The following is a 13,073-nucleotide window of genomic DNA, read 5'->3' as shown; positions in this document are numbered from 1 at the left end:
AAATCAACAGACTTAAAAATGAGATATGAGACTGACCCAGGAGCTTGCAAATGTAGGGTGTCGACTGCTTGAACAACTGTTTCGGGTTTTCCTGTTCTTTGGGAAAAATACCCATTATTGTTCATCAGTATACCTCACAAAAAAAACATACGAGGCATCTTATAACTCTAGAAATAGAAAACTCTGACGTGTTGTCAATCACAAACTTGCTGCCTGGAGGAGTACCAAGACAACACTCCAGGGAACTGATTTTTAAGAAGGTGTGGTAGAAAGAACAGGGATAGAAATAGAGGTGGAAAGTGTAGAAGAAGCCTTGCAGCAACTACAGTAGTAATAGTAGTAGCGGTGCATTGGCAGTGTGACAGACACAGGGACGTGTGTGTGTGTGTGTGTGTGTGTGTGTGTGTGAGGAAACTTTTGGGAAAGTGTGTTATCTTGCCAGCTGTCAGAGGAATGAAGCAACAACCAGTTGACTGAGTGCATCTTGTCTGAGGATAGAAGAGGCTTTTTCAGCACGACTGTTACAGAATCGGAGGGAAAACTAGCTGGAACGACACGCTGTGCTGGTGCAGGATGAATCATGCGTGATTACAGCAGCAATAAAATACAGCCAACATTGGGAAAATTTATGAACAAACCTTTTGTAATAGTTCTAATAAAAATTGGTTTCAGATTGAACCAGAAAAAGCTATAAACTAGGGATAAAAATGTCTCCCAGATTTCAAGCAGAAAACTACATTTTTTCACACTCAGATTTAAATTAAATTCAGCACCCATCTGTCACAAACTTAAAGACCGATACCTCCCGGTCTGCTACCTCACTCTAAGTCTACTTCATGTCCTAGTTCTTCAAACTTCTTTTATAATGGATACATTTTTCTTCCTTTTTCAGAGTTTTAATTGCGCCATAAACTGCATGAAGAAGGTGGGCATAGCCTCTTGGTTTTACAAGTGAATGCAATTAAATACACCTACATCCTTTATAATGTGCCACAGGAGGCGACTCCACCTGTTGATAGTTTCAAGGTTATTCCATTAAGCATCATAGGTCTGTAATTGTTGGTCCCATTTTGAGTAAAATATAAAATTAAGCATGTCGTGCTTTAGTGCAGGGCTACCAGTGATTGACAAGTCACTGCCAAGGCTAACTGCAAACCAAGATGGAGCAATAAGGATTTGTATCCAACCTTTTAAGTCCTATATGCCCACTTCTGACTCCAACCTTGATGCTTCATATTGGTAGTGTTCAAATTAAAGGGTTACATGGAGTTGAAAATGTCTATTTCCTACATGTAGTCTTTGGTTTGCACCCATAGTTATCATAGTAACTTCCAAACATTTCGCAGAGCAAGACAAGAGATGTGTCATGGTGGGTTTATAACTACTTGCAATGTAACAGTAACTAGTCAACATAATCTGCCAATTCTCATTTGACCTTCGGGGTCGTTTTTCACTAGATGAAGGTGGAAACTGTAAAGAAAAAAAAAAAAAACAGCAGGCGTAACTGATTAACCACCAGCCTACCCTCATTCTTATTTTGACAAGAGTTGACTGATAACCAAGGAGCCTTCAAGGTGAAACAAGGGCAGAGCAGTCATGTGTGAGGCCACAGTGTTTTGCAAGACAACAGTAAGAATGATGGCATCTGGTGGCCTTAGCTCTCAGTGTCACAAGGTTGTTGTTTTGGACTAAACAATACCTCCATGGCATTTAGCAGCAACAAAACTAGCTCTGTCTCCCTGTGTCCTGTTTGCTGTCACCATAGTGCACCCTAACGCTAAAGGATATCGCTTGGCAGCCAAACTATCTTTTATTCTTTTACTAAGGTCATTACGGTCATTTCCACCAATTTGGAAGGAATGCCCCTTCCTCCGGCTATTTTTCTCTCTGATACCAGTAAGATGTGAGACATCCTGTAATACTTTCCAAATTGCTGGTACAGGCTTATGTTCACATATGGGTAAAATATCACATCTTGCAAAAGTCCCTAAATGTTAAAGCTTGAAAAGTAAAAACTGATGTTTACTGAATATGTCAGACTGAGAATCCAGTGTGCCACCTGAATTAAGAGTTTGATTGGTTCTCAGAGTAGGAGACCTTTGAAGAGGAGAAAAACTCTGTGAACACCCACTCTAGGGTCATTTTGAGATTCTTCTTCTTGCAGTTTGTAAAGCCTGCTGTACTGTTTGTTCAGCAGTGCCAGTCAACTCGGGGTCGTCTCAAACCGATGAATCATCTTATCAACTTGTAGGTGGCAGCCATTATTTAAGAGTATCATTTTGTGCATTCTGCAGACAGTATGTACCAAGTTTTAAGGCAAACCATCCAAAAGTAGTTGAGATATGTCACACCAAACCAAACTAAACGACAGGTGTAAAACGTCTAAAAATAAGGTGGGTCACCAACATCATTAGTATTCATTCTCTGGCTGCCATGGACGTCATCTAACAGCCACTATAACATCAAATGTCAAAAGCAATGAATCAAATATTGAAGTAATTCTGGATAAATGGTGGACTTATTGAAAGATATTAAACTAGGTTCTATAGCCAACATGTGGGATCATGAAACCTGCCTGTCTGTTTAACTTTCAGTCATTTACAAACCTTTTTCAGATGTTTTTCCTGCAAGCGAGTATGAGTCCTGTTGTTCACTCAGTCCGCATCCTTGAACCTAATTTATTTCTCAACAGCCAACCTTTCCTTGAAGAGCCTAACAAACCCTCTCTGACAGACCTTTTATTTACTGCATGATTTGGTGTGTTATTACAAAAAGGGAAGGCAGTGCAGCTCTGTGAATATTTACGCTGTAGGTATTCAGCCATCCGGCATGAGTCACGACCTCCAAACAATGGTATCTTTGTAGACTCCCACTAAATCAGAGGGCACAAGAAAACCCTGTAAGCAGTTCTTTTGCTGTGAAATTTAAGTCAAATTAAGGAAGCTGGCTGGATTCATCTTGACAAGTGCAATAGGGCCGCATTACAGCCGTAATCATAAGTCGTTTGTTACAGCGAAATAACTTCCTGCTTCAATTAAGCTCTAGAGCGGGTGCAGGCCTGCATTCTCCTGACAGCAGAGCAAACCAGAGGAAAGTAGGGCACGATATTCACTGTAAAGGGATACAGCAATTTGTTGTTCCCGTTTGATTAGATAGAGGTTAAAGTTTTATGGTGGGACATAGTTCAGGTGCAGGCAGGGGCTGATAATGGGGGGGCTGAGTGAGGACAGAAAAACAAGTTCTGTTCTTGGAAGTGTAATTCAGGGAACGTTGGAGGGGCCTATAGAAACAGAAAGCGAGACAGAGGCATCCAGCAGCACTGTGTGAAAAGAGACGGGGGGGGAGGGAGGGGGGGCACATGGTTCACAACAAGTAATGTACACTGGAGCACGTGCTACAGGAAGGACCACACATACATTTGTATCATACATTTGTTATTTTTTTTTATCCCTAAACCAAATGCCTGAAACTGATTCCGATTACACGTTTTTCTTTCTGCCTATCGCAGCATTGTCTCTACCATTTATAGTAGTGTCAAACACCGCGAAGCAAATGCTGAGAGTTGGGAGCGTCACTACAAAACCAAAGTTTAAAGAGTGAGGAGTGTCACATTTCCAGACTTTAGAAGAACAGAAACACCGGTTAAACTTCACAAAATATTATCTACATTTTAGTTCTAGGTCTCACTTAAGCTTCCACCTTTCTCAAGAAGAAATGTAAGGACACAAAACAAAAACACATAAAGACCCTGGATCCCTTTTTGTCTTCGGTTAAAAAAAGCCTCTTATGGTAAAAAAACATATATTTCATCTGTTTAATAATGTTTTCGTAATTCTTTACTATAAATATTTGTGATTTTTGTTTCTATAGATAGAGGTAAAGAATGAGCTCTATTTGGCGTTTCCCCTGTTAGTCATGACATCTTTCTCAACATTAGCTTCTTTTTACACAAAAAAAAAACAGGCTGGTAAAAGTCTATTTTTAAACCAGTAATGACCTTAATGCCATTTAATTTTATACCGTTTAATGTCCCTTAAAACAAATTCAATATCTACACAACCTCCTTAAAAAAAAATGTATGCAAAGTGCTCTCAGTATGCTGGATATTAACCTCTTGTCTATCACACACAGACACACACACCCCGCACACAAACATGAGACAGGACCGGATGAAAGGTCGCTGTGTGCCTCAGCGCCCCTCTGTTTTCCTGGAGTTAAAGGAAGACTTTGAACGTAGCGGGGCCAACACGGGGAACATCAAGGTTAGCAAACGCGGCACACATTAGAAAGAGGGAGGGAGGGCATGGGAAAGGAGAGGCACAGACTGGCAGGGGCGAGAGTCAGCTGAGAGGGAGAGGCGGGTATGAAACACTCCACTTCAACAGGCGCTGGTTTTTTGAACTGTGAGAGACTTTGTGATTCAAAGAGCAACTAAAGGGAATCATGGGGGTGTTGCGGGTGAAGATCAAGTTCTTAAAGACGGTAAATGTTCAGATATTTGATGTCAAAGAGATGCAAGGGACTCTTTTGGGAAGATTGGATCAGAGGTCCTTCCACTTAATGTTTTCTTAATAACAATGCCCAGCAGCAGAGAAAATCTGCCCCATTCACATAAAGCATAGAGGTGTTCTTACTAGAGATGGGTCCTCTGTCTCGGCCCCCAGGGTCTGGCTGAATTCCTCGGCGTTGAGAGGAAGACTGTCTTCTTCTTCCTCCTCCTGGTCAGGCTCCTCCCCCAGGGCAGGGAAGACGGAGAGCCCGCCCACTTCTGCATCAACCATGCCATCCAAGCTGTCGGTCAGAGCGGCCAGTAGAGCCGCATTCTCCTCTTCTATCTGAATGAGTCAAAGAAAAGTGAGAAAGCTTGTGAGAATACACACCGATGGAAAGGAAGGAAACGTCCGTCGAGCTCGGCACATTTCTAAAGTTTTAGACAAACTCATTTGACCAGAGGGCTGACACAAAGAGGAAGTCCTGAAAAGTGCTCAAATATGGGAAAAACCCCATGTCAAGGTCATGAATGAACTTTTAATTTTAATTTCCAATTATTTTTTGACTAATGAGCTTTTGGGGAATCCAATCATCCTTCTGTTTCTGCCTTGTCAACCTCTATTTTAATAACTTATTTCCTTCTCCACTAAGAACCAGACAACACTTCAGCTAAGCAGCCTCGCTCTCTGAAATGTTTCAGGAGAACATACCGGTCTCTTTTCTATGACTTCTGCTTGTTTGATTATTGAAAATCTGAGCAGCATTGTCAGTGACTTTCATATATGTCTTCGCTTGTGCCATTCACGAGGCCAGAAGACAACCACACCCACGTCTGGTAAAGAAACCACTTTCATGGTGAACAAACTGGTGTGATGAAAGTTTTTAAAGTTCAATGCTGTAATTTTTTAACCTCTGTTTGATCCCGCTCGGCCAATCCACAGAAATACTGCAGAGGGGAAAAAGAGTCATTGAAAGCATTTGGAAATAACCGACCTCTGACACATCTTGGCATGTGTGCTGCATTTACTGTCTGCTTGGAAATTATTGTTCTTAGCAAATATAAAAAGTTTGAGGAGTCACTGTGTCACTGGTGTCTCACTCTTGAATTCCCTGTCCTCTTAACGTCCTCCTCCACATCTACCAGCTTATGTACAGTCATTTCTTACCTTGTTTCTATCTTACTGACTTAAGCAAAGAGAATAACACAAAAGGTTTGCATGACTATGCATATGTTTTTTTACTGAAGGTACGGACCAGTTGGTTCAACTATCTGCAGTCTTGGTTTCGAGGGATAGAATTGGGCACATCCAAAGATAATCAGAAGAAAATAATATCTGTGATTTCAGTCCAAAATATGTGCGTTTCCATCCCTCCATCCCTCCTGTGACATGCACACTTTTTTTCTGTGATGGAGCTGCCATCTTGCTGAGAGCAGAGTCTGGTGGAGAGGTGATAGCAAGGCTGGCCTACGGGAAGCTACCGAGCTCCATTCATCTGTCTCTCTCTATTTCCTTTTTTTTTTTTTTTTTTTATCATCCAGCGCTATCTGTTCCTGGCTGCCAAATAAACTATTTATTTTTAAAATGTATTGTCTCTCTCTCTGAAGCTTGCTGCTTCTTTCCTCTCCACAGGGCGCCACAATACAGACTTTCTAATTCTCTGCAGGAGGTCAAAAACACAGCCACAAGTAAGCGGCATCAAAGTTAAACTGAGCAGGGTTATCAGTGACCATTTCTAACAGTTATTACAGTTTTCTTTGGGTCAATTTTCATTAAGTACTATACTACTAGTGGCATGGGTTTGAACCTAGCTTATTATAAATGGAATTAAATGATCAATTTGATATTTTCTAGTCTAAGAGTTCTCTCCATTTGACATGTTTGTCTCCATCTGTCTCTGGAGAAATCAATCAATAAAGCTTCCTTAACATTCCTAGTGTGTTTGTACATTTAAAAGCACCCATAGATATTACCTGATAATGCTTATTAAATTAGACTGATATTATTCGGTCTTCAGGATAATAATTAGGTTCCACAGTGAGTAGGAAAGAAAAAGAGAGAGACAGCAGCAGAGTTAAAATAAAGAGTGAAATACAGTCAAATAAATTACAGCTAGAAGGCAATATAATGTATAATAATTTGCATATAAAGCATTCTTAGTATTGCTAAAGTAATAATATAGAATTAGCCCATCCTTTCTAATCTCTTTCTTTCCCTCTCTACACACTCCCAAGGTTAAATGAAGCCCTACCACACACAAAGACAAATCAATCCTGCCCAACATGGGATTAGATTCCTATACACTTCTGTAAATAAGTGGTGTATTGACAGACAGCAAAGAGACAGTGACACCAGAGGCTTCATCTGTCTACTTATCACTCTATTCATTACTGCGTGTTTATAAACCAAACGCCGTCTGACAGTCTGCTCTGCTGTATTAGTCTGATCAATACAATATTGGCAAAAATATAATATGCCGGGGGGGGGGGGGGGGGGGGGGTTGGTGGATTGCAGCAGAGATATGGAAAGCTGAGAGGGATATCTGTTTATCTTAAAAAGGGACTCCTCTGGGCCACAGAAACAGAAAGAAAGAGAGACGTTCAGAATGAAATCAAAACATGCAGAGGAAAGGCATGCATCAAGTTTGGGGAAAAAAAAAAAAGAAAGAAGAAAGGCAGAAAGATATTTGTATGAAAAAAAAAGTCCGATAACGAGAATGGAAAAAAATCAGCTTTAGGCAGGAAAAGATAATTTAAAAAGAAAGCGAGTGAAAAGTAAAAAAAATGCACAGAAAATTAAAGTAAAGACTAAAAACAGCTAGAGACAAGATAACAGCCAACAAATGAAAAGTTTAAAAGGAAGGAAAATGATGGAGAAGTTTAGACAGATGTCTCATCTCTTTGTCAATATCCAAATATCTATTAGTGTTAACGCCGTGCTTCTGCTGAGTCTGTTCTACGATCCTAACGTCGCCATAAAGTTTTGCGTCGACAACAGGAAGGCAAACAGTCACTCAGGCGTCAGCTAATGGGAATCGAAATCAAAATATAAATCAAGAGAGTACAGACAGAGACAGTCTGTTTTTACCTCACCTGCATTCCCATCATGCCTTGCCTGTCTTCATTTCACCAATACTCTGTGGTGCATACCGGCGTCAAAGCAATTTCCGACAGCAGAGTAACATTACACAGCCGATGATCTGGACCCAAATGCTGCTTTATCTCTTTGTTGTCCTGTTTTTTGATTCTTGAGATGCACTCAATTTAGCCTCCATAATGGGACCACGAGACATCGCCGTGGTTGGAAAACCTATAGACAATCAATGATCCAGGGTTGGCTCACAGATGGAGCAAAACAAGAAGGGTATTCCCTGAATTCACCCGGCAAGGGCAATTGATACCAGAGCCAGAGGGCTTTTATTGGAACGAGTTGATCTAATGGACTGCATTCACCATCATGTTGCATGCAGCGTAGCAGAGAAACACTTTCTTTTGCAGTGCCCTCTAAGACATACTACTCGTCCAAATTTCAGAGTTTGCTTGTTCCGACCCCAAAGCAAAGATTGAATAAAGGTCTGCGCAATTAAGACTTCGCTTTCCAAGTAGAGGGACCAAATCAATAAAACAATGAATTAACAGAAATGTGCTTTACTGCCCTACTCATAAATATAAGCCCTCCTTTTAAACTGTTTTACTGGAGATATGTTTTTTCTTTGTAAGTAAGTATTCTGTAGCTTGATTCTTGACCTGGATATCATGCTCCCATTATAACACAACCGTATTTCTAATAGCAGCAGATATGTTGGTATTAGTGCTGTTGAAATAAATAGGGGTCTTTGGAAACAGAATTGTCAACTCATGTTGGGAAAGAACTTTACACAACAGTTATTTCTGATAAACAGTTACAAAAACTGACACTGTTCTTTCCCCACATTTGTCTTTTTAAGACCCTGCATTTCTTTTAGTTTGACACATTTTTTTTTTTTAGAAGCATTAAGTTATCAGTTACATTTGATTTCAATAAATATTAAGCAGATCAGTTACAAATGATGCTCTCTCAAAGGTTTAAAAGAATTCTCCTTGATTCCATGTTAACTGTAAACAAAAGCATACAGTAAAAAGACCAAGAAGAGCCAGGGCTTCACTTGAAGCCCATTTTTCCATTAGGTCACCCCAAAGCTTCACCCAAACCCCAGACCCAGGTTGAAGTAGAGTTATCAAGTTGCACCATCAGAGGACTGTGTCTCACTCCTGATTATATCTGCACAAGACTGAATCGTTTTTAAACTGTTTGAACATATATAAGTTCAAATGTGCCCTCTAGGCAATAAGAAATGGGTACTGCCATATACAGTGCTTTGTGATTCGACAATGTTGTGTTCAGGGTTGCAGCAGAATGGTTTTCCAAGCTCCTGTCTTGACTGAAGAAGTTTCCAGTTAAAGTGAGGCTTCAGCATGCCAACTTTGTGGATTATCTTAAAACCTAAAGCAATCTGGACTTAAATAGATTGATAAAGAAGCTTCCTCTCTGAAGCAAGGGCTTGTTTGTGCCTTCATCTTTGTACTTGTAACATCTTTGCATTAATTTCAAGTCAGTGCAATGAGTGGTGACTGACTCTGAATCAATGTCTTTTGTTGATATAAAGAGGTTAACTTTTGTAACCTAGCAACAATAACCGCTGGTGAGAAGCTCTCTGAAAACAGAGATCTGAGCGCTTCCAGCACAAAAAGCGCCGTCTCTGGACACAGGCCCTAACTGAACTGTATTTTATTGATGAAGCCTCACCTCAAAGAGCTCATCTGCTGTACTGTAGTGGATGGAGGCGGGTGAAGCATCTGCTGGCTGATCATTGCACCACTGTAGTTCGCTGAGACAGTTGACGCTGTCGAAGTCACTGGTGTCCAGCTGGGAGAGGTCGATGTCCGGGAAGTCAGTGTCCAATCGGTCCGAACACACCTCCTCCTCCCCATACTGAAGATGGAAAAAGAGAGAGAGGGGAAGAGAAAGGTCACGTTAGTCAAACATTGAGATTAAAGGAAATTCCCCAAGGTGCTTCGTCTCTCTCGAGATTCAACAACAAGTGCAGGAGTCACTTTGTAAAACATGAACCCAAAACACTGGAGGTGCTGATCACAGCTGGAAATATCTTCAGTGAGAAACGATGCATGCGTCACTCACGTCTGCTTCTCTGCGATCACAAAGGAAGTGATGTCTTCTCTGCTCTCTGAAACACCAGCTACCAAACATGGGAAATAATTCTGATCTCTCTGAGAAGCTGCCAGGATTTGGGTTTCCTGTGAAGTTCAGCACTTCTATTGTTAAAATTAGGGGGTTCAATAATTCCCATTGGGCAAAGCTTCCTAAAATATGTATGCAGCTGAAGTACCAGCAGGTACTTTGGATAAAAGTCTCCATCATCTGGCATATACTGTATATTATTACACTGTTCACTGTCAGAGTCACAAGGAGCTCCCATGAACAGCCCCTCATCTCTCAACAGCTTCTCATTATAGATAATGAGACTTTCATGTTAGAGGAGGTTTGACACTGAAACCAATAGAGGCATCTGCACCGACACAGTGTGGGATTAGACGGGAAACGTGTCATGCACACCAGCAGGACCTATCTGGAATCATCTTCATGCATTTATCCTGCTCATCTCCCCGCGGCCCACAGAGATGCGCAACCGTGACTGTAAGAGGTCCTCAGGTGATTAGTTCCCCTTCGCTGGTTGACGGTGTGTTAATCAGTGAAATGAGCCGCTCCGTTTACTCTAGTTAATCTGTGGACTTGTTTTCGGTGCTTTGGACCTTTAGGAAAACCTCTCGAGTCACGTGAACTACAAACAGCTTTTTGAAAAGGTAAATAATTGCTCTGTGCAACATAAAGCATGCCAATCCAAAAAGGATTATTTCAGAGCATTAAATGATATAGAGACTGTTTTCTATTATATACATTTCTATGGATACTGTGAGAAACTTTCCATTCATTGATGAATCCAAAAAGTAATTGAAAAGCGAATCATACTTTTGGTCAATGGACCTCCATAAACCTGACTAAACAGATTCTCTTTGTGATGCCTTAAACCTAATACTCAACAAACGATCCCTGAATTATTTTGTCGTCCTTGATGCTTACTGTAACAACTAGAGAACTTCATCTGAGACTTCAGAGTGTCTTTGTGAAACTTCAATTCTTTAACACCTAAACTCCCCCCCCCGCCCCAAATTAACCTAGATTGACCCTCAAACAAAGCTCTGGATCAGCCCCAAGAAGTGGGGGGAACCCCGACTCTTCCCCAACAGAGCGACCTTCAGTTGTTTAACTGCTACAATGTCTCTGTCAGAAGTTAGCCGCCACGTGGTCCGCAGTCACAACACATGGCAGAGATTCAGACAGCTACAACGAGCCACGTCATACAGAGAAAAAGACAAAAAAAAAAAAAAAAAAAGAAGACAAGGAGGAAGTGTGTGGACGTGACTCAGCGTAAATGGAAGTGAGTGTAGTCTCTTGGGGTGATGACTGAGCGAGCGAGGGGGAAGGAGGGACATTTTTTTTGTGCAGCAGGAAACAAAAGCAGGAGGGGGAGAGAAAAAAAAAGGAGCGAGCAAGTGAAAAACATTTTTTTTACAACCATTGTGTACTTGATTCCACATCAGAGCAAGAGATCAATGTCTTATTGAGGAAGTAAGGTCTGTTACCAGTCTGTCTGTCTCTAATTCACCTATGAACACACACACACACACACACACACACACACACACACACACACACACACACACACTTCCTTTTCCATTCATCTCACTGGGCGAGCAGACTCGGTCGACCAGTTCCACCAGTTGCAAACTGAATCCAACAGACGGTTTTTATTCACTCTCAGGTTTCCTAGGCGGTAATCTCATCTCCAGCTCACTGACTGAGCTGCACATAGGCTGTCGTTGATATTTTGCCCCTGAGCACTACGCAGCCCTTCTCAAAAGTTAGCCACGATGAGCCACTCACATCTGTTCTTCTTGATAGCGCTATGTGTGGACTGTCACTGGAGCCGAGACAAAATAGCGGTACGGCAATGTATTGTCATCCTGTCTGTTCTGAGACGACTATCTAATCCCCGGTGCCAAATTTTGACATTTGATATTCCAGGCAATTTAACTCACTTCACCACCACCACCTCACTCTCCACCACTTCCAAATTGAAGTGAATAAAAGCATTAGTCCTGCACTTACGCCTAATTGACTTAATCAGATATCATGATGTGTCATCCTTTGATTGTCTTGCAATATATCAACGGCTGCATCGTGATGTTATCATCATTATCAAGGGCCATGTATGGCGTACCATATCATGAGTGACCCTGCGAGTCCCATCCCCACATATCACAACGAATCAAAAATAACGGTGAAGTTTTATTTGATTGTTTGGTTAGCATAAACTACCATGATTTAACTTCTTTGTTCAGTCTGTCAGGACATACCGGTAGTTTCCCCAACAGGCAGCTCTAATTGTCCTGGCTCAGTTTGATGATAAATGATTAACTGACTCGAGAGGGTCCTTGACATTTATGAAAACAGCAGGGTTAAGTTTAATTACAACGCTTAAAAGGACTAATCTCCATATTTTTTTGATTTTTTTTCAATCAATTTTAGATCAGCAGCAGCTAGCTCCACACTATGAACTACTTGTTCTGACTCTAGAGGCTTCTGGACAAACATGAGAACAGTTCTACTGTGACTGGTGATTCCATTAATCTAAATGATATTGTTTAGTCAATGTAAAGAACTAAAAGACATTTTGCCAAACTGTGACGGTCCCTCTCTATTCTCATCTTCACTCCTTCTCTGTCGTTACTCATCATCACAAACTATTTTCCACAAGCAGTTGACAGAACTTTCACTTCCCACAAACTAATACATCAACACGTCTGCATCTGATGAATTAACAATTATTAATTATCACCTGCAAAACCGCATCGCATCATCAGATCATGAGTCAATCACATCACTGAAGTTCATCCACTTCTTGTTTCACTGTTCTGTGCTCTTATTACTTTCTATTTTATTTTGAAAGGATCTTGCAATTTGATTTTCAGAAACACTTTTTCAATTTCCCTTCTGATGCCTTTTTATAAATGTATTATTGGAATTGTGTGCCAATCCTTCTCACCATCCTCCTCTGCTCCACAAACGTCTATATGCACATACACATTTACACACACACACACACACACACACACACACACAAACACAATATACACACCATCCACTTCCCCTCACCCACAAAACTAGATCCAGTTTTTCTATAAATCACTATAATTTCATGTTGCATTTATGATCACCACTTGTATAGTTTTGATCCACAACCTCAGAACAGGCATACTCTTCCCTCGCTTTGTGTGTATTCATGTGTGTGTGTGTGTTTGTGAGTGTGTGTGTGTGTGCGCGTCCATGTGTTTATTTGGGTCAAGGAATTGATAACATGTGCTGATATCAATTTATGGTTTCATAAATTACACAGAGGAATTACACAGAGTGGAGCCGACACGATCAAAGAGCCAATCAGCAAAGTGAAAGAGAAGGAGAGAG

General features: G+C 41.0%; 1 protein-coding gene across 1 annotated transcript in view; it reads right to left on the bottom strand.

The window, feature by feature from the left end:
• ppargc1b (peroxisome proliferator-activated receptor gamma, coactivator 1 beta) overlaps positions 1-13,073 on the bottom strand; it is a 96,001-nt gene that overhangs the window by 20,413 nt on the left and 62,515 nt on the right. Inside the window, exons 2-3 of the mRNA XM_020637497.2 lie at positions 9,276-9,461; positions 4,635-4,835 (exon numbers count right to left, since the gene is read on the bottom strand). Of these exons, the coding sequence (XP_020493153.2) occupies positions 4,635-4,835; positions 9,276-9,461 (387 nt within the window). The remainder of the gene's footprint in view (positions 1-4,634; positions 4,836-9,275; positions 9,462-13,073) is intronic.

This window comes from Labrus bergylta, chromosome 9, assembly GCF_963930695.1.
Source record: "Labrus bergylta chromosome 9, fLabBer1.1, whole genome shotgun sequence".
NCBI lineage: Eukaryota > Metazoa > Chordata > Actinopteri > Labriformes > Labridae > Labrus > Labrus bergylta.
Note: the sequence above shows the minus strand (reverse complement) of the source record. Positions and strands in the feature narration are given on the sequence as shown.